The following is a 20,727-nucleotide window of genomic DNA, read 5'->3' on the forward strand; positions in this document are numbered from 1 at the left end:
AGCCTGTCCTGCTCCTCGGATCCGGGCCGGGGTGCGTGCCCAGGGGACACAGGTGTGGGACAAGAGACACAGACACGGGAAGCAGGGGACCAGCTGGGGGACGCTTCAGTGACGCCTCCTGCAATGGGCTCTAGAATCCACCCTCCTGAGGGCGGGACAGGCCGCTAGCGGGGCCCACGGACACGCAGCCACGAGTGCGCCAGCCAAGTGGCGGGTGGGTGAGAGGCCCCCAGGGCCACGCTCTGCCCTCACCGCAGCACCAGCCGCCAGGCACCTCTGCTCATCAGGAGAAAAGTGGACATTTGAACCCGGGAGGGAAACCACCCACGCCCACATGCCCTGGTGCCCGTGAGGACCAGCCCGTGCGGCGGCAGCGGCACCCACCTCGGCCATGCTGACGGAGCCGGCGGCCAGCGTCTTGTAGCCCAGGATGGTCCGGTTCTTGTACCGCTTTCTGCGCTGCAGCATGATCTGAAGCTTGTTGCCTTCTCTCTTCAGGAAGTGAGGGTACTGCGGAGCAAGTGCAGGGGTGCAGGGGCGCCTGAGAGTGCGCTCCCCGAGGCCCAGGCAGCCCCCCACCCCGGCCTCTGGCAGCCCAGCATCCCTGCGGCACGGGCAGGGTCAGCCCGGCCCGGGAGGTGTGTGAGGACCACGTGCCCACGAGGCCCCGAGGGCAGGGTCACCGGGGCCCTTCCTGCAGCCCACGGCAGCGAGAACGAGCGGGTCGCCACGCTCACTGTGCCGGGCGCCGCACGGCCTGGTCTTCGCGCTGACAGCCACAGCGGCGGAATGGACTCTTCGTCCAGACGCTGGGACGGGCCAGCGGCATCTGTGGACGCCCAGACACAGACCTGCAGCTCGCCTGGCCAGGATGCCGAGCACGCCGCGTGGGCCAGGGCTCCCACCCCTGGAGCGGCACCCGACCCAGGCCCGGCGGAGGGCCCGTGCGCTCGGCCACTCGCCTGCATCTCACCGCAGCGGCTTCTGCAGCGCAGCAGAGCTTACGTGCACGGAGCTCGTGTTCACAGGCTTTCTCTTAACAGCTCACAAAACCAGATCTAAAAAACTGTGGGACTGGCCGGGCGCGATGGCTCACGCCTGTAACCCTAGCACTCTGGGAGGCCGAGGCGGGCGGATCGTTTCAGCTCAGGAGTTCAGGACCAGCCTGAGCAAGAGCGAGACCCTGTCTCTACTAAAAATACAAAGAAATTAATTGGCCAACTGAAAATATGTAGAAAAAATCAGCCGGGCATGGTGACGCATGCCTGTAGTCCCAGCTACTCGGAGGCTGAGGCAGGAGGATTGCTTGAGTCCAGGAGTTTGAGGTTGCTGTGAGCTAGGCTGACACCACAGCACTCACTCTAGCCTGGGCAACAGAGTGAGACTCTGTCTCAAAAATAAATTAATTAATTAAATTAAATAAAAAACTGTGGGAAATGGAACCATTCTCTACCCGACTGTGGTGGCCACAAGCCCGTGGACAGTTTTCAACCCCCACAGACCCATACACTGAAAAAGGGAAATAAACTACGTTTGGTAAACTACACTTCAGTAAACCTGACACCCCCAAAGGAAAGAATCAGAGGGGGAGCCCAGGAGCTGCCTCGGTGGGTGTCAGCCCCACACGCAGGCTCCCGTGTGACGGGCGGGGGGAGGACGGAGCACAGACAGCGGGGGAGGGCCCGCCACCCACCCGGGGGACAACTCTGGACGGTCCTGCCGCCCAGGTGCCAGGACCCACCTGCAGCGAGAAGGTCAGGGCCAGGTCTGTCTCCACTTGCCCGCTGGGGGGCAGCACGATCTCGTGGGACCGCAGTATCCGCTTGGAGCCCTGCGGGGGGACAAAGAAAGCAGCCCAAGGCGCCGTCACTGCGCTGCTTAAACCCCTCGGGCGGTCAGCGCCTGGGCGCTCAGCGGGGGCCTTGGGAGTGTCCGAGTCCTGAGACCCGCCGCTCGCTCGCAACTGCCCTGGGGCCGAGAGAGAAGACCCAGCCGGTCGCCGCGGCGACAGTGCGCCGACCCGAGACGCAGCGCAGGGCGCAGAGGTCCCCGGACGACCCTAAGCCGGAGCCCGCCCGCAGGAGCAGCTGCATGGGACGCCGCGCAGCCGTGTGAGAAAGGAGAACGACCAGGACTGACCGGTCCTCGCCGAGAACGGAACGTGGGAGAAAGGAGCGACACGTAAAACGGGGAGACACTGTCACGGGACGGGGAGCCGAGAAGTCTAGAAACAGATCCAGAAAGTGAGCAGACAGGTCCACATGCGACCGGTGCGCGGCAAGTGAGGCTCGGGCCGGCAGGACACGCTGACCGGCAGGTGGCCGAGGCGACTGGACGATGAGTCGCTTGTGTGCGGCAAAACGGGATCCCAACCCAGACCTCACACCAAGGCACATGCCACACGGGTCACACGGCTCCTCACGGCACTATTTTAAAGCAGCCGACCCGGGAGGGAGGAGCCTTGAGGACGTCACGCCAAGTCACAGGGTAGGACGTGCCGCCCCCCCGGGATGCCGGGTTCCAGGAGCGGGTCAGAGGTTCGGGTCAGAGGTTACGGGGGCTGGAGGGGTGGGGCGATGAGGGCTGTGGAGAAGCAGGTGGAGGGGGACCGGGTGGGGCCCAGGACAGACAGAGGCCAGGCACAGGCCCACGTTTGGGTGTGAGCAGCAGAGTCTCGGGGACAGCCGGGGTGGCACACGGGGGCTCCGCTTAGCCAACCGGCTGCACAGCTCTGGGCCCCACCCCCGAGCTGCAGCCCCCGCCAGTCCTCCTCAATCCTCCTTCCCCAGGGCCCCGCCACGGTCTGGCTCTCCCCCTCCTCCCCAGCCCCTCACGATGTGTCCCCAAGTCCCCTGCGTCGAGGACACCTCAGCACCTGCTGCTCAGAGGACGAACCCGGACCCAGCGCTGGCGGGCCACCCAGGACGGACCCCGAGGGCTGAGTGCTCAGGCAGGACAGGGCCTAGGGCGGGTCCCCAGAGACAGACGTGGCCAGGGAGCAGGGTCAGCGGCGTTGGGGCGGCAGCACCAGATTCAGCCAGAGACCGCCCGCCCCGCCTTCTAGCCTTTCCGCATCGCTCTGAAGACCTGGGAGACCCGCCCCGCCCCAGCCACCAGGCAGACACAGTCCTGTGGCCTGGTGGCCACGCCCACAGAGGCTCCACATGGCCTAGGTGGCTGCAGCCGGACCGGTGCCTGGAGCCCTGCGCCTCGGAGGGCCGGGCTGGCTGGAGACCCGCCCCCTCCGCCTGCCGCCAGCTCCCGGTGTCCTGGTGCCCGGGGCCCCCAGCAAGCGCCACGCACGCCAGCCTCGCCTGGCCCGGGCCGTGCGAGCGCTGACAGCCAACGACCCTTATTTAAAAACGTTGTTTTCTGGGAGGGGGAAGCTGCCTGGGGGGGTGCAGCTGGGCCCCCACGCGCCCGCACCCCAGCCTCAGCTCAGGGGGAGCCGGGCGGCGGCCTGCGTCACACCCCTCAGTCCAGCGGGCCCTGGAGACGCCACGTCAGAGCTACCCCAAGTGTCGTGCTGCACAGCGGGGACGGGCCACGAGCTCCATCAGCAGGACACTGTCCCCATGGGGCTGACAGTCTGGGGTCGAGACCTGCCCTTGCTGCACTCCGATGGCCACGCAGAAGGGCGTCCCTACCCTCCGAGGACGCAGGCCGGACGTGCCGAGTGTGGCGCGCAGGCTGCCTGCAAGCATGGCGCTGGCTGGGGAGGGCGGCCCGAGGCCGGTGCTGCGACCCCCACACCGGGACTGCTGGGCAGCAGGGCGGGAGCCCCTCCTGTTCCCCAGCGTGGGCTTGGAGCCCAGCGGAAGCCCACGCAGCTGGGGCGACACCCGCTGGACGGGACGCTGGGCGAAGACCATGCCGCCAGGGCTGTGGCTGCTCTGCCCAGAGGCGGGCGGCGCCAGGGCCGGGCTTGGGCAGGAGTCCAGCGTGACCCCTTCTGAAACAGGGACTTGTTCAAAGCCTTGCACAAAACCAAACGGAAGCCTGTGGCAGGTCTGACCCAGGAAGCTGTGAGAGGTCGGAGGGCCGGCTGGGGTCAGTGCAGAGGCCCGGGGAGCAGGGTCGGGGTTCTGGTCCAGGCCCCCACCTCTGGGAGCTTCCTGCTCCTCCCTCCCGCCGGGCCTCTTAAGCCACGGAAGACGGGCAGGAGGGGTGCAGCGGAGCAGGCACGAGTGCCGCAGGCAGCCCACCCCAGGCACTCTCCGGCTGCCCTGCAAGTGACCTCCAAGTGCTGAGCGCCGGGCCAGCCTCTCGTGGGGGACAGGACCTTGCCTGGGAGTTTCCAGCCCCGTTGCTCCCACACCCTGGGCTCCCTGAGACGGCGCTGGCCGCCCCGTTGCAGTGTGGGGCTCGCGTTTGTCATCGGGCCGACCCGTCTCTGCGCACGGGCTGGGCCGCACGGTGCCCTGGGGCAGCCTGGTGGGCAGGAGAGCCTCACCTGCATCTTGACAGCGATCACCACCGAGATGAGCTCCTTCTCCAGCTCCTTGAAGACCACCAGCTTCTTCAGGGTCAGGCTGCACAACCTGCAAGGGCGAGGCTCGGCTCAGGCCTCGGGAAGGCGTCCGGGCGAGTGCCCGGCACCCGGCCCTCCTGGCCCTGCGTCCTCCCAGTGCGAGGCCCCCCTGCAGACCGGAGGCGGCACCCCCAAGAGCCCTTCCCCAGGCTCGGCCAGGCCGCAGCCCCCCTCCGCATCCCTGCACACGGCAGGCACCTCCTCACCACCCCTAGGCTACTGGGCCAGGACCCCCTCCCGAGGTGCCCGAGGGCGAGTGTCCCCTCCAGTGCGGTGGCTCAGCGCGTGTCTGGAGACAGACCATCTGAGAGCTCCGAGTCAAGACCACACAGCAAGGAGGCCACCGGCCCAGCTCCAGCTGAGGGAGCACAGCCTGCCCGCTGCCCCCGCCGCCCACCCCCTGGCCGCCACGTTCCTCTAACCCGCCTCCCGCTCATGTACCTGCCGCCGCTCTGTGCTGGGGCCAGGAGTCATGGAGACGCCCACTGCCCCACCTGGGACAGTCTGGAGGACATGCCCAGTGCCAGGGGCCCCGACCCCGGGGAACAAAGCAGGTGGAGGCTGGACCTTCTGCTCTGCACGGCGCCATCCTGCCTGCCCAGACGGCAGAGCCCAGTGTGTGACCACTGCCCTGCACAGACGCCGGTCCCCGGACCACCCCAGTGAAGATGCCCAAGGCAGCCGCCCGCTCCCGGGTGGGGTGCAATGGCATCAGCGCGCTCTCCAGAAACAACTCCGCGCAGCTCTTTGAAATCCAGCTCGTTTTCTGGTCCCACAGGGACAGAGCAAGGGGGAAGGCGCAACTGTCCACACTGACCAGACAGCACGGCGTCAAGATCCGAGTGGCTGCATGAGGTCTCGCTTGGGAAATCTGGACTTCTGATGCCCACCTCCTGGCTGTCACGTGGCCAGCCTCGAACGATGCCACCACGTGCCTAGGAACTGCGCGCGGACACGGCAGGAAGGCAGGCCTGGGGCCCCTCCAGCGCCCTCTGCTGGAAGCACCCAGGCAGCGGATGCAGGACCTGGTGGCCCCAGGATGTCACCGGGCTCCCTGTGCACCCTCAACCGACAGAGAGAACAGAGGCCTCCTGCGCTGGGTTTCAACAGAGTCCTGACGCCTGTCCTGGGCTCAAGCGGCCCCTGCCTGGCGTGGGCTGAAGACGGAGACCCCGTTCCCATCCTGGCCACTCAGCTGACGACGATGACACTGTCTGCACTCGCTGAGCTCAGAAGGCGCAGGTTGGACACAGCGGCTCCCAGGCAGGGCGTGCCTGGCCCGGCAGTGGGCGAGGCAGGCCAGAGGTGGAACCACCGCTGTCGCCTGGCGCAGGGGAGGGCGGAGGCCGAGCCCAGCGGGGCTGCTGCCAGTATGCGGCCGCACGAGGCAAGGCAGAGCTACAGACCCAGCGGCTCCAGATACGTTCGGCCCCATGACGCCCACAGGGGACCCGAGTCACAGACGAGCACGACCACGGAAGCACAGACCGGCCTGGCAGGGGTCTGCTTTCCCAAACTGTGCAGTGGACCTGCCCAGCTCAGAAAACGTGTGAATTTTTTTCAGAGTTCCTAGTGAGATGTCTGTGAGTCCAGTCTTTAAGATGAGCTGGCATGGAGCTTAAACAGCCAGAATGAAAACCTAACCCGGAAACCTGTCGGAGCCCCGGAAGGCACCGTCCTGTGCTGGCATCAGGCCACCCCCACTGCCCCTCGGTCTCCGTGTGTGTGAGCCACCCGAGAGCTCACGGCCACGCTCGCGCCCACCTGCGACAACAGGAGAATGCCAGGAACCCAGTCAGAGTCTCCTGGGACTGGGCAGCAGGTGCCCTGGCAGTGCCGGAGAGCTGAGCAGGGAGTGGGGAGCAGGCCTACCCTGAGGGCACCCCCCAGCTCGGACACCTCTCCCCTGTCCCGGCCGTCGGGGCCGCGTGGATGCTGGTGGGCTCCGTCTTACAGAGCACATGTGTCACGAGAGGAAACGATGGAGGAGAGAGATTAAAAGAGACTTAATACAAAACAGGACAAGCCATGTCCCAGGTCATAAAATAATCCCTAACAAATGGAAAAGAATTGATATCATACAAAGTATGCTCTCAGACCAAAACGGAGTTAGACTAGAAATCAGCATTAGAAAGATAGCTAGAAAACTTCCAGCTACTTGGGAAACTAAACAACATGTTCTTGATAACCCATGGGTCACAGAGGAAGTCTCAAGGAAACTGGAAATATTCTCAACAGGATGAAAATGAAAATACAACATTTCAAATCTGTGAGACAGAGCTAAAGATGTGCTGAAAAGGGAAGTTATAGCATTAAGTATTTACATGAGAAAAGAAGAAAGATCCCAAGTATTAATAAATACTCTATGCTTCCACCTTCAGAAATTAGAACAAAGAAGAGCAAATTAAACCCAAAGTAAGCATAAGGAACAAAACAATAAAGATGAAAGCAGAAACAAAGAAGAAAAACAATACAGAAAATAAAATAAAACCAAATACTATAATAATTCTTTGGGAAGATCAAAAAATTCTTAAAACCTCTAGCCAAAGAGAAGACAAAAACTACCATTTTCAGGAATAACAGGAAAGAGCTGCAAACCTCAAAGACATTTTAAAAGTACAATTAGGAAATACTATGAACAACTCCATGCACATAAATAGGACAACTTAAATAAAATGTGTACCAATTCCTTGAATGCTAGAAACTGTCCAAATTTACCAAGATAAAACAGATAACCAGAATACTTCTATATCTGTTAAATGAACTGATAGTTAAAAAACCTTCTAAAAAAGAACACTCCAGGCAAATTCAAGGATATTAAAGAAAGAAATAGCACCAATTCTACATAATATCTTGCACAAAACAGAAGAGGAAGGACATTTCCCAAGTCACTTCATAAGTTCTGTATCACCTTACAACCAACACCAGACAAAATCAGTACAAAGAAAGAAAACTAAATACCAACATCCCTCATGGATACAGATGTAAAAATCATCAACAAAATATTAGCAAAATGAATTTACCAATATATAAAAATAGTAATTAATATACCAGGACTAACTGAGGTTGTTCCAGGAATGCAAGGCTGGTTCAACACCTGAAAATCTATGTGATTCGCCATACCAACAAGATCAGTAAGAAAAAATATATGATCGCCTCAGTCAACTCAGAAAAGTTTCTGAAAAAAATTCAATATCCACTTGTAATAAAAACTCTCAGCAACCTAGAAAGAAAACGGACCTTTCTCAACCCAATAAAAAGCATCTATAGGCCTCGAGTGATGGTGCACACCTATAATCCCAGGGCTTTGGGAAGCTGAGCAAGAGGATCCCTTGAGGCCAGGTGTTTCAGACCAGCCTGGGCAACAGAGTGAGACACAGTCTCTAAAAAAAATGAAAAATTAGTCAGGCATGGTGGCGCATGCCCATAGTCTCAGCTACTCAGGAGGCTAAGATGAAAAGGTAGGCTGGACGCGGTGGAGGCTCACGCCTGTAATCCTCGCACTCTGGGAGGCCGAGGCAGGAGGATCGCTCAAGGTCAGGAGTTGGAGATCAGCCTGAGCAAGAGCGAGACCCTATCTCTACTAAAAATAGAAAGAAATTAATTGGCCAACTAAACACATAGAAAAAATTAGCCGGGCATGGTGACACGTGCCTATAGTACCAGCTACTCGGGAGGCTGAGGCAGAAGGATTGCTTGAGCCCAGGAGTTTGAGGTTGCTGTGAGCTAGGCTGACACCACAGGACTCTAGCCTGGGCGACAGAGTGAGACTCTATCTCAAAAAAAAGGAGGGGAGGCAGACCTGAGAGACTATCAACCAACTGCAAACAAGCAGCTCTGCTCAGAACCTGCTTGGATAGAGGATGAACTAAATATAAACAAACCACACACGATACTTATTTGTGGGCAGGCTTTGAGACCTGCCCAAATTCCCCACTCAGCTCCCCACTCCTGGAAGCTCCCACAACCCTTGTTTCTAGAAGTCCAGGTTCCTCGCCCTTCGTCCGGACCCAGGGCTGGGGTGAGCCTGGCGTTGGCTGTGTGCAGAAGGAGCCCGGCCCGCTGCCGAGGGGTGAATCCCCCCATGCCTGCTTCCCTGAGGCTGGCTCTGCTGTGACTGCGCACACCACGGCCATGTGGATTTCCCCAGCAGTCTAGGGCATGCTCAGGCTGAGCCTATCTGTGCAATAATATTAAAAGAACAAAAGAATCATTCGCACACAGAAACTGAGCAGATGAACGGAATAATCGTCCCCGGTTTACTGCCCGAGGCTGGTTGATGGGACAGCCAGGCGGGACCTGTCATGCACGTCATACTTGGCCCTCAAGGAAAAATCATGGACAAACTCACAGAAAGAGCCTACAAAAGGCGGCGATCCGTCATGAGCCTGCGACGCAGTCAATCAAACACCTTCCAGTGTCGGAGCCAACAGCATCAAAAACACAACAGAGCGCGTCTCACACGACACACGAGCGGCCGCGCGGCGAGCCCGCTCCCCGCTCCCGGGCCTGGCCAGGCGGGGCCTGCGGGCCCCGGGACCCCGGCGGGCGGGCGACAGCAGCGCCCCACCCTCGCGCGAGGTGGCCCGTACAAGTCGCACGCCCGCACTGCAGTGAGCAGCCCCAGGCCTGCCGTGCTCTCTCAATTCAACCAGAACATAAGAACAGCTCACGCCCAGAGCTCAGACGGGAGACAGGAGAAATGTCAAGGGAGACTGCTAGGGGCTCGCGCCTGACGCTGCCTCGGGCCAGGTGACCCGGAAGGGCTCGCTCATTCTGACCTTGTAGGCAGACCAGCGGGAACCTCCGCGTTTCCCCTTAGCCCAGCGCACTGAGGAGCAGCCGCCGACGGGCTCACTGGCGCCCCGTGCCTCCGCCCCGCACCCCGCGCCTCCGCCCCGCACCCCGCGCCCGCGCCTCCGCCCCCCACCCCGCGCCCGCGCCTCCGCACCGCACCCCGCGCCTCCGCCCCCCACCCTGCGCCCGCGCCTCCGCACCGCACCCCGCGCCTCCGCCCCCCACCCTGCGCCCGCGCCTCCGCACCGCACCCCGCGCCTCCGCCCCCCACCCTGCGCCCGCGCCTCCGCACCGCACCCCGCGCCTCCGCCCCCCACCCTGCGCCCGCGCCTCCGCACCGCACCCCGCGCCCGCGCCTCCGCACCGCACCCCGCGCCCGCGCCTCCGCCCCGCACCCCGCGCCTCCGCCCCGCACCCCGCGCCTCCGCCCCCCACCCCGCGCCCGCGCCTCCGCACCGCACCCCGCGCCCGCGCCTCCGCACCGCACCCCGCGCCCGCGCCTCCGCCCCGCACCCCGCGCCTCCGCCCCGCACCCCGCGCCTCCGCCCCGCGCCGCCCCGCGCCTCCGCCCCCCACCCCGCGCCCGCGCCTCCGCCCCGCACCCCGCGCCTCCGCCCCGCGCCGCCCCGCGCCTCCGCCCCCCACCCCGCACCCCGCGCCCCCGCGCCCCCGCCCCGCACCCCGCGCCCCCGCGCCCCCGCCCCGCACCCCGTGCCCCCGCGCCTCCACCCCGCACCCCGCGCCTCCGCCCCGCACCCCGCGCCCGCGCCTCCGCACCGCACCCCGCGCCCGCGCCTCCGCCCCGCACCCCGCGCCTCCGCCCCGCACCCCGCGCCTCCGCCCCCCACCCTGCGCCCGCGCCTCCGCCCCGCACCCCGCGCCTCCGCCCCGCACCCCGCGCCCGCGCCTCCGCACCGCACCCCGCGCCCGCGCCTCCGCCCCGCACCCCGCGCCTCCGCCCCGCACCCCGCGCCTCCGCCCCCCACCCCGCGCCCGCGCCTCCGCACCGCACCCCGCGCCCGCGCCTCCGCACCGCACCCCGCGCCCGCGCCTCCGCCCCGCACCCCGCGCCTCCGCCCCGCACCCCGCGCCTCCGCCCCGCGCCGCCCCGCGCCTCCGCCCCCCACCCCGCGCCCGCGCCTCCGCCCCGCACCCCGCGCCTCCGCCCCGCGCCGCCCCGCGCCTCCGCCCCCCACCCCGCACCCCGCGCCCCCGCCCCGCACCCCGCGCCCCCGCGCCCCCGCCCCGCACCCCGTGCCCCCGCGCCTCCACCCCGCACCCCGCGCCTCCGCCCCGCACCCCGCGCCTCCGCCCCGCGCCCCGCGCCCGCTTCACCCTTCCTGGCGTCTGCGCAGCCCAGCGACCCAGGCCGGACGTCTGTCCTCCCGAGGAGCCGCGGCGCCGGGCCTTCCTCCCAACCCTGAACATCTCTGCTTCCGTCTCCACCGCCTCCCCGGCACCCGGGCTCGCCGCGGACTGGCGCGGCCGGCAGGGCGGACACTCACGGGATGAAGGGAAACCCGAGGCGGACGGCACCGCCAGCCGGAGAGCAGGCGCCGAGCTGCGCCAACGCCCCGACCCGCGCGGGCTGGCCCCACGCGCGGAGAAACCAGTCCCCGAATGACTGGTTTATCTGGGAATCGTCCTCGCGGGGCCGGGGCCTGCGCCGTCACGGAACCGGCGGCCGGCCGTCCTCCCCGCGGGCTGCCTGAAGTCGCAGGCCTCGGCACTCACAGCAAGGACAGGCTGCTCAGTGCCCGGTGCTCTCTGCTCCTTTGTCCTGTCTGCTCAGAAAGGTGACGGAAAAGAACCGGCTTTAGGACACGCGCGGTGGCTCACGCCTGTCATCCTAGCAGTGTGGGAGGCCGAGGCCGGCGGATTGCTCCAGGTCAGTTCGAAACCAGCCCGAGCAAGAGCGAGACCCCGTCTCTACTATAAATAGAAAGAAATTAATTGGCCAACTAATATATATAGAAAAAATTAGCCGGCATGGTGGCACATGCCTGTAGTCCCAGCTACTCGGGAGGCTGAGGCAGGAGGATCGCTTGAGCCCAGGAGATTGAGGTTGCTGTGAGCTAGGCTGACGCCACGGCACTCACTGTAGCCTGGGCAACAAAGCGATACTGTCTCAAAAAAAAAAAAAAAGAACCGGCTTTAACGCCAGACCTCAGAATAACGTTCTGTTCTTGAAGTGAAGCACTTGGAGGCACGCAGGAAAAGCCACAAAGACTGATACCAGAAAACACACGTCCTGCCAGCAGGAATTAACAGACATTCTACGTACAGACTGAAGGTTTTTTGAAAGAAACACAGGGGCCAGACCACAGAAACCCGCTGTGTCCCTTCCCATCACCCTCCCCGCTTTCCCTCGGAAAGAACGACCATCCAGAGGCCGGGTGTCTCTACGGCGGCCGAGGCCACCAGCTGTCCCCAGACTCCGTCCTCCCCTCTCTCCCTTGGCAGCGAACTCCCCCATGTTAGCTGGGTGAGGCCTCCCGCCTGCCCACAGCCCCGTCTCAGGGGCAGCTGCTCAAGCACCCAGGCAGGTGGCTCTGGCGGGTGGATCTGCTCGCGTCCCAGGCAGCAGGCCCCCCGCTCACGCCCTGCTCCCTGGCTCCCGGGGCAGGACCAGAAGTGGAAGCCAAGCCCCGAGGACAGCACAGCCGCCTGGCCGGGCCTGGGCCTCGCACCCTGCTCGGTCACACAGGGCAGCAGACAGCGCCAGCTCCTCAGCCCCGGTTCCGGCTCCGCTACAGAAGCGGCAGTCACGCCCCAGGCCACGAGGCACAGCACACGCTCACTCCACGCACACGTGTGTGGCACAGTGTGTCGCTCACTGGGCCAGGCCCTCATCCACCTGACGTGCTTCCATGGGGAGGAAATGCCAGCGCCAGGAGGCTGTGCGACCCAGGTACGCCACCGGCCGAGGTGCCCGGCCAGCCGCCGGCTGCACAGCCTCTGCCTGCTTTCTGCCGGGCTGACGTTTTCTTACTGACGTCCAAGAACCTTTGGTCTGGATATTGGCCATGGCACTGTGCACACTGCTGATGTCTCCTGGCTGCAGGACGTGATACCAATAAGGCCTAAAATTTGTCTGTATAACGAAACACGTCTGTGATTCACGCCCCTCCCACCGCGCCGCGTCCTCTCTGAGGTCACTCCCCACGGGAGCTGTCTGGCGTGTGTGTGAGGCAGCGACCTGACTTTTCATCCTCTACGGACGTCCGGCTGTCCCCAACCATCCGCTCCACGTCCCCGCACTGCTGAGTGGCGCCTCCCTGAAGCACACTGGGGCCGTGCCTGAGCCTCTCTGTTCCGTCCAGGTCTGTCTGCACGTCTGGCAAGTCCACACTCTCTCAACTGGTGTGGCTGATTTAAATAAGTGTGTATCTGCCAAGGAAAACACTCCCTGTTAAGGACTTCCCTGTTCACGCCCCCCCCCAAAAAAACGCATGCTGAAATTCTAGCCCCCAATGCGAGGTCCCGGGGGGCGGGGCCTTTTGGAAGCGACGAGGTCACGAGGTCAGAGCTGTCACAAATGGGACTAGTGCTCTTGTAAACGACACCCAGAGCGCCTTTCCGCCACGGGAGGGCACAGCGAGAAGAGGGGCTGCCAGGAACCGAACCGGGAGGCGGGCCTCACCAGACACCAACCCCGTGGCACTCGGGCCTCGGGCTTCCAGCCTCCGTACCAGCAGGAAGTCGATGTCCGTGGAATGTTGTTCCAGCAGCCTGGACAGATGAAGATTCCCTCAGCCCAGACGCACTCCATTTCCCTTTAGGGTTGCTAATCTGCTTCGTGTCCATTTTAGAGTCGTCCTGCCAAGTCTAATGAAAAATTCCTGCATAGAATTTCACGAAACTGAAATGCATTTAGGGAGAGCTGACATCTTTGTGACGTTGAGTCTATTTCTTTACTGAAGTGTTTAACATTCTTGGAAAAATGATTAGATGTTTCTCCTGTGAAAGTCTTTAATATCCTTTGTTCAGTTTAATATCCTTTGTCCAGATAGCTACCAGTTGCTTTTAGGCGTAGCATTTTATTCAAATTGGTTGCTGCAGGTCTTTCAACACCATCAACTCTGTGTGTTGATTTCGCATCAATCACCTTCTAAGACTCTTATTGGTTCTAATAACTTGTATACTCTTTTTTTCCTATTTTTAAAAGACAGGTTCTCATGCTTTGCTGAGATACATACATACATACATACATACATACATATATATATACACACACACCCCTTAAGACATGGTGTCATACCTAAGAAATCATTGGTCCTAAAAGGTACTTTTGTTTTCTTCTAAGATTTTTACAGTTTTAGCTTACATTTATGTCTATATTCATTTTAATTATGGTGTGAGATAAGGGGTCTACTTCATTCTTTTGTGTCTGCATATCCAGGTATCTCAGCAACATTTGTTAAAAAGACCATACTTATCTCATTGAACCACTTTGACAACCTTGTCAAAAATAAACTGACCATACATTTAAAGATTTATCCCTGGAGTCTGAGCTCTGTTCCACTGACTGATGTGTCTACCCTTATGTGAGCCCCATACTGTCTTGACCATTGTAGCTTTGTAATGAGTTTTAAGATCTTTAAGGCGAGGTTTCCAATGTTGTTCATCTTTTTTCAAGGCAGTTTTGCCATTATAAACCTCTTTCGTTTCAATTTGATTTCAATCTGGAATTACAATCTCATCCCATCTCAATATGAGGTTTAGAATCATCTTGGGCTGTGGCGTCATCATAGCTCACACCACAGCTCCAACTCCTGGGCTCCAGCGGTCCTCCCGCCACAGCCTCCCGAGGAGCTGGGACCACAGGCGCGCGCCACCACGCCCGGCCGCTTCTATCGGCCTGTAAAGGCAACACCTCTCCTGTCTTACTGCTGGGAATGGCGTGTCCGTGGCAGCGCCGTCCTGCGCAGCTGTCTGCAGACGGAAGTGCCGGGCGGCTGCGCTGAAACGGCGGCGGGCGGCCGGCACTTGGAATGCAGTTGGCGCAAGGCACCAGTGGACCGTAAGTTTTAGTTGGGGCCAAGTGCAGGCTCCCGTGTTGGGCTGTGCAGATCTGCAGATTTTTGGTAGGTGTCCTATAACAAGTTAAGGGAGTTTCTAGTTATCTCTATGTTCCTAAAAACGTCAGATTTTATGGAATGTTTTTCTCCATCTATCATGTGATTTTTCCTTCAGCCCGAGAAACTAAACACTCAGTGTTAAGTGAATCGCCTGCGCGCTCCTGAGCTGCACGGCCGCGCCTGCCGGCGTACGCCGGCGGTGTGCACAGCTGGCGCCGTGTCCACGCGCGGCCGCGCCAAACTCCTCAGTGGACGGATCAGCCTCTCCTCGATCCCCGGAACACATCACGCGAGACACGGTTTGTTTCCTGAACATCCGGTAAAACTGAACGATAAAACCGGCTGCTGCTCCGGGGAAGAGAAGTGGCTTTGACGCCAAACCTACCCATTTAACGTGACCCGTCTCCTCCGCTTTTCCTGTTTCACCAGGTCTATTACCGATTCAAATTTTTCCTAAAATATTATCCAAATTCTCATGTTTACTGACGATGTCGTGGATATGCCGTGTTCTTTTATATTTTTCAGGCCTCAGCGTCATCTGCTTCATTCTACCCCTGGGGCTCAGGCGCTCTCTGCTGCTCTTGGCCTCTTCCGCGGAAGGCTGGCCACTCCATCAAACTTCCCCGAACTGCCGGCTTTTGGCTTCAGTTAATATTCATCACTGTTTTCTATTTCACTGAGATTTGCTCACGCCTGTAATCCTAGCTCTCTGGGAGGCCGAGGCAGGCGGATCGCTCGAGGTCAGGAGTTCGGGACCAGCCTGAGCAAGAGTGAGACCCCGTGTCTACTAAAAATACAAAGAAATTAATTGGCCAACTAAAAATATATATAAAAAATTAGCCGGGCATGGTGACGCATGCCTGTAGTCCCCGCTACCTGGAAGGCTTAGGCAGAAGGATCGCTTGAGCCCAGGAGTTTGAGGTTGCTGTGAGCTCGGCTGATGCCACAGCACTCTAGCCAGGGCAACAGAGTGAGACTCTGTCTCAAAAAACAAATGAATGAATGAATGATTTGTTCTTTACCTTTTTTTTTTTTTTTTAAGACTCACTCTGTTCTTTATGTAACTTGAGTTGGGTGCTCCCGAGACTGAGTAATTCTGGACGTAAAATGTGAGGCTTCAGCATTCAGAATCTCAGCCCACGCAACACCAGCTGGGATCTTCTGTTCCACTTCCGACCCCCTTGACGCGGCTGCCTGTTCTCCACCGGGTGTGAGGCTTCCTGGCCACCCCTGGGGTTCTCTAACCCCCCTTGGGGGATGGGGCGGCTCCCCCCCCAGCTTAGTGCTCCGGGTTTCCCGTGACCCTGAAGCCTCCTGCCACCTGACAGGCGTGCTCTCTGCCCTCCAGCCACCCTGGGTCACCTTCCCAGCTCCAGCCTGGCCCTGGGTCCCTCTTCCTCCCGTGACTCTGCACCTGGGGACTCCCCTCCGCCGCGCACGCCGCGGCATGTCTAGGAACTGTCTCTCGCTGTCCTCCCGGGGCTTCAGGGGCCCTGGCGGTCCTGTCCAAGCAGCTGGTCTTGCTGTGCGAGAGCTGCAACAGGACAGGGCTCCTCCCCTCCTGTCTCCAGCAACATTAAATTAGCTGCAGAACCACGGTAAACACCGAGGGGCACAGGTGACGGCCACATCCCAGAAGCTTGTGCAGTCAGCCCGCCACGGCCAGCATAGCCTCGGAGGTGCCCAGATGCCTGGACCCCTGAGGGCTGGGCTGTGATCACCTGAAGACAGGAGTGACCATTCCGCTGTGAGAGCTGGGGTCAGAGGGACGGCAAGGGGAGATGGCACAAGGGACGAGAACTCTGAGGGTCTTCAACAAATGCCAGGCCTCAGCTGGCCTTGTGGCTCTGGCACTGACCGTAGGACAGTCAGTGGCACCTGACGGCCCAGGGCACTACTGAGCACAGGGTCACAGGCATGGTCGGGTCTGACAGACACCAAGCCCTGGGACCTGGGAGAGCCGGGAGGGCAGCAAGGAGGGCGGGGACCTCCCCCCCAGGGTCCTCTGAGAACCTGCCAAGGGCCACACACTGACCTGGAGCACCCAGAACCCTGAGCAGGCCCAGGGAGCCGGATGAGCTGGGAGCAGGGGAGGCCGGGCCGTGGGGCCACACCATGGTGGGGGCCTGAGGTCGGGGGAGATGGGGGTAGTCTGCACCCCTCTGTATGCCCTGCAGAGATGCCAGGGAGGAGGAAAGCGCCATACCCCCTCGTCCCTGGTTTTTGTGAGCTGCAAAGTAAGTGACACCTCCCAATTCTGCGAGGCCGAGCCAGGGCTCCCAGGGGCAGGGACGGGCTCTCGGAGGGGCTGGTCTGGGGTTTGGAAACGGCGCCCACTCTGAACAGGAGGCTGGGAGCCACGAGAGGCCAGCCAGGCACAGGTAGGTGCCCTACGAGGTCAGCTCCGTGGCGTTGGGACTTATTTTTTTGTCTTGGTAGCAGTGTAATTTGGAGGAACAGTATGGCAGTGTCCATTTCTTTCTCTTTCTTTATTGTGGCAAATACACGTAACATACAAGTTACCATCTGACCGTTTTTAAGTGTGCGGTCAGTGGCCTAGGTACGTTCCCTGCGCCGAGTGCCCGTCACCGCCATCCACCTCCGGACTCTTCCACGTGGCGGACCCGAGACTGTCCCCGTCTGACAGCAGCCCCAGCCCCAGCCCCACTGCACACTTTCCGTCTCTCTGGTTTCGAGGTTCCAGGATCCCTTCCGAACACAGCCACACGGCACTCGGTCTGCGTCACGCAGCACAGTGTCCCTGGGGGCCCGCCGGCCACCGCACGTGCCAGACTTTCCTTCCTTCAAGGCTGAGCGACATCCCCATGTGCGCGGCCCACGCCCTGCCTGTGGACGGCAGGCACCCCACGGCTTGGGGCGCCGGAACGGTGCTGCGGACCTGGAGCGCAGACTCCCGAGACTGCTCCCACCCTCGGGGTCTGCACCAGGGCGGCTGCCTGCGCCCCCAGGCGCCCTGCTTAGCTTTCCGAGGCAGCTGTGCACGGTCTCCACGGTGACCGTGCTGCTTTGCGCTACCCACCAGCAGCGCACAGGGCCAGGCTCGGCTTTGACCAGAAACTTCCGTGGGGAGTTCTCCTGCAGTCATCCCGACACGCAGGGCCCCACAGCCCCAGCGGCGAAGCAAGACCCTCACCCAGCAGCACCCTCCGGCCTCCCAGAGCGTGGGGGGGGGGCATGCATTTGTTCATTCATTCACTCATTCATTCACCCAGCGTCTGTGTAGACAGGGAAAGGAGAACACAGGCCAGCTGGGGACACAGAGACACGTCTTGGGGGGACCTATGGAGCAGGAGACGAGCCCCGACAGAGCGTGGTGAGGGGACCCAGCCTGGGGCACAGGGCCAGAGGTCAAGGGAGCCAGGCCCGAGGAGGCCGGGCAACCCCAACAGTCGCTATGGATGCTCACGGGCCAGGGAGGGACCTCTTGCTGGCAGGAGGGAGGGTGGGCTGAGGGCCAGGCTCCACGCGTCCCTGAAGGAGAGCCAAGACCCCGTTCTGCACCTGCAGCACCTGCTATCGGGACACCAGGCCCCAGCGAAGGCTCCTTGCTCCCTGGTTTCTGTCCCTGTTCCTGCTTCATTTTCTGGGAGAGCTTTTCGATTGTACCTTGCTGTCCCTGGACTGGGCTCCCACATCTGCCGCCAGTGTTTGGTTCTAATTCTTGTCTGCACCAGAACGTTCCTCTCCCAGAGCCTCTGTCCTGTGCGTGGGTCTCCGAGCCGCTCCCCTCTCCTCCCATCCCTCCCGCTGGACACGAGCACGCGGCTGGCGTGGAGGGTGAAGAGCCTGGCCTGAGGTCCTCCGGGGCCTGCAGAGCCAGCCCCGCTCTCCCGCATCTGCTCCTCGGCCTGGGGCCACAGTCGCACGGCTCCTGGCTCCACCCCGGGCTGTGGCCCTCTCCAACGCGCGGCCAGCGCCCTCCTGACCCCTGGGCTGACCCCAGGCCCTCAGCTCCGTGGCGTCCTCTCCGGTCACATCCAGCTGCCTGGGCGGAGTGACCTTGTGCCATGTGCAGGGAGCCGGTGGGTTAAAGGTGCCTGACTAGCAGACCCCAAAGACAGCCTCTGTCCGGGCCCCGCCAGCGACCTTCCTGCACCCCCAAACAGGACCGACACCCCAGCCCCAGGCCACGCCTAGCCACACGGCCCAGCTGCTGCTCAGGCCAGTGCAGGCTGCCCGGGTCCCAAGGCCCCGGCCCCACGCCCTGCCCGCTGCCCGCCCTGCAGGCACTTACTGCAGGAAGGTGACCATGGGGTTCCCGGCCCCCACCTGCCTAGCAGGAAGTCCCTTCCGTGAGAACAGGACCAGAGTGTCTGGGGCTGGAACGGAGCCTGGCACAGCCTTCCTGAGGAAGGACGTGCTCAGGGAAGACAGACGCGGCAGAGGGAAAGAGGAAGAGAAGGGCGGACAAGCCCCGAGAGGCTCCAGACCTGGCAGGGCACAGCGACTCTCCCGGGCGCAGGACGGTGCCGCTGCAGGACCTCTGTGCCAGTCTGGCTCACGCCCCGCCGCTGCTGTGGCCACGTCCTCCCCACACCTCCCCGCTACCGACAGGCTACAGCGCTGGGTGACACCTGCGCCCCCCCCCCCACGATACTGCAGCAGCCCGAGGGCGTCCTCTGTGAGCAGGGTGGCCCTGCAGCCCCCGTGCCTTGCGCTCCCTCCACCCCGGCCCGCCCCAGCAGACACCTGCACACCAGCCACCTGCACACCAGCCACCTGCACACCAGCCACCCACCCATCACGTCCCAAGTCTAGAGCCATCCTTGCCTTTTTATTAAAAAAAAAATAAAAACTTTTTTGAAGTCATAAAATACATGATGAAATTTAAAGTGTGCGATTCAGTGGCACCTAGTGCACTGACAGGTGAGCGGCCCTCACCACGGCCCAGCGCTGGGGTCTTCCACCCCCAGAGAGCTCCCGACAGCGCAGCGCTCACTCTCGGCCCCAGCCAGGCGCGGCCCCAGCCAGGCGCCGCCCCAGCCCCGCGCCGCCGCCGACCCTGTCCCTGTGGGTCTGCCTGTAATGGAACCGAGCAGCCTTTCTCTGTCCGGCTCTCTCCCTCAGCGCTGCGCCCTCCAGGCCTGCGTGCGCAGCCCGCGCCGGAACCTCCCGCATCGCGGCGGCCGAGCGGCACTGCTTCCCAGGGACGGGCCACGGCTTGTTTCTCCGCCATCGGACCACGGACACGTGGGTGCTTCCGCCTTCTGGCTCTCGTGAACTGCGCTCTACGAACGTGTGCGCAAGCTTGGGGCACCCGTTTCCATTCCTCTGAGCAGGGATTTGCTGGGTCACGCAGCACCTGCTTCGCCGACAGGAGCCGCCCGCGCAGGTACCTCTTCCCACAGGACGCCGCGCTCTGCACCTGCCCCGTCCCCGTGTGCAGGCCCAGGTTCTCCCTGGGCAGAGGGGCTCGACCCCAGTCCCCTCCGTGCTGCGGCCCCTGAGGACACGGGGAAGATTGCTTCTCCCCACAGCGGTCCCTCCACCTTCAGCACGCATGTCCCGCCACTCCTGATCCCCCGTCCCCAAACCGGCTGGTGGCCTCCTTCTGTAGAGCTTCCCCTCGGCCCTGACAGGGGCTCGTGGCCACAGACAGACCCGCAGACCCTAACCCGCGGTTCCCACCTGCCTGCCGGGCTCCACTGCGACGCCCGCATCACCCGCCCCTGAACCACACCTTCTCGCAGACCCGTTCTGTCCAAGCCCGCATTTTCCGGCACAGGACACTCCAGACCCACCCGCGCTCCCCCTGCCCCTCGAGGGAGCAGGGGTGCAGAGCCAAGCTCGGCACGGAGGTGCCTGCTGCCAGGCGCTCCCGCACACTGGCGTGCGGCCAGCGGTGAGGACCCCGGACCTGGGCAGGGGGATCCTAGCCAGGGCCAGGACCCACCACAGGCGTGTGTGAGAACACGCGTGGAGCCTGAGCGGGTGCAGAAGGCTCACCCATGGGCACCTGGGAGCCCGGCAGCAGGACGTGCCGCAGGGCTCCGCTGGCCTGCAAGTCCGCCCTCCGCGCCCCCGCCACCTGCGCTGGTCAGGCTGGCCGAGGGCCCAGCGGCGGCGCTCACCCGCTGGCAGGGCAGCGCTGGAGGCGGGAAGGGAGACCAGCTCGCCCAGAAGACGGCCAAGCCGCCCGGGCGCCGGCGCCAAACCCACGGGGAAGGCTGGCGCTCCCGTCTCTAGACACACGTGTGGCCCGCGTGTCAGAACAGGGAAAATCCACCTTCGGGGGAAGGGAAAAGGTGCTAGGGCGGTCCCGCGCGGCTGCCAGCCACCGGGGCGACCGTGTGGACG

The 20,727-nt window shown here is 62.3% G+C and overlaps 1 protein-coding gene across 2 annotated transcripts in view; it reads right to left on the reverse strand.

Moving 5' to 3' along the window:
* Positions 1-20,727, reverse strand: part of PACS2 (phosphofurin acidic cluster sorting protein 2) — a 64,259-nt gene that overhangs the window by 26,333 nt on the left and 17,199 nt on the right. For both annotated transcript variants that reach the window (XM_012746465.3, XM_020285657.2), the window contains exons 2-4: positions 4,454-4,541; positions 1,742-1,831; positions 385-510 (exon numbers count right to left, since the gene is read on the reverse strand). In XM_012746465.3, the coding sequence (XP_012601919.3) occupies positions 385-510; positions 1,742-1,831; positions 4,454-4,541 (304 nt within the window). The remainder of the gene's footprint in view (positions 1-384; positions 511-1,741; positions 1,832-4,453; positions 4,542-20,727) is intronic.

This window comes from Microcebus murinus, chromosome 6, assembly GCF_040939455.1.
Source record: "Microcebus murinus isolate Inina chromosome 6, M.murinus_Inina_mat1.0, whole genome shotgun sequence".
NCBI lineage: Eukaryota > Metazoa > Chordata > Mammalia > Primates > Cheirogaleidae > Microcebus > Microcebus murinus.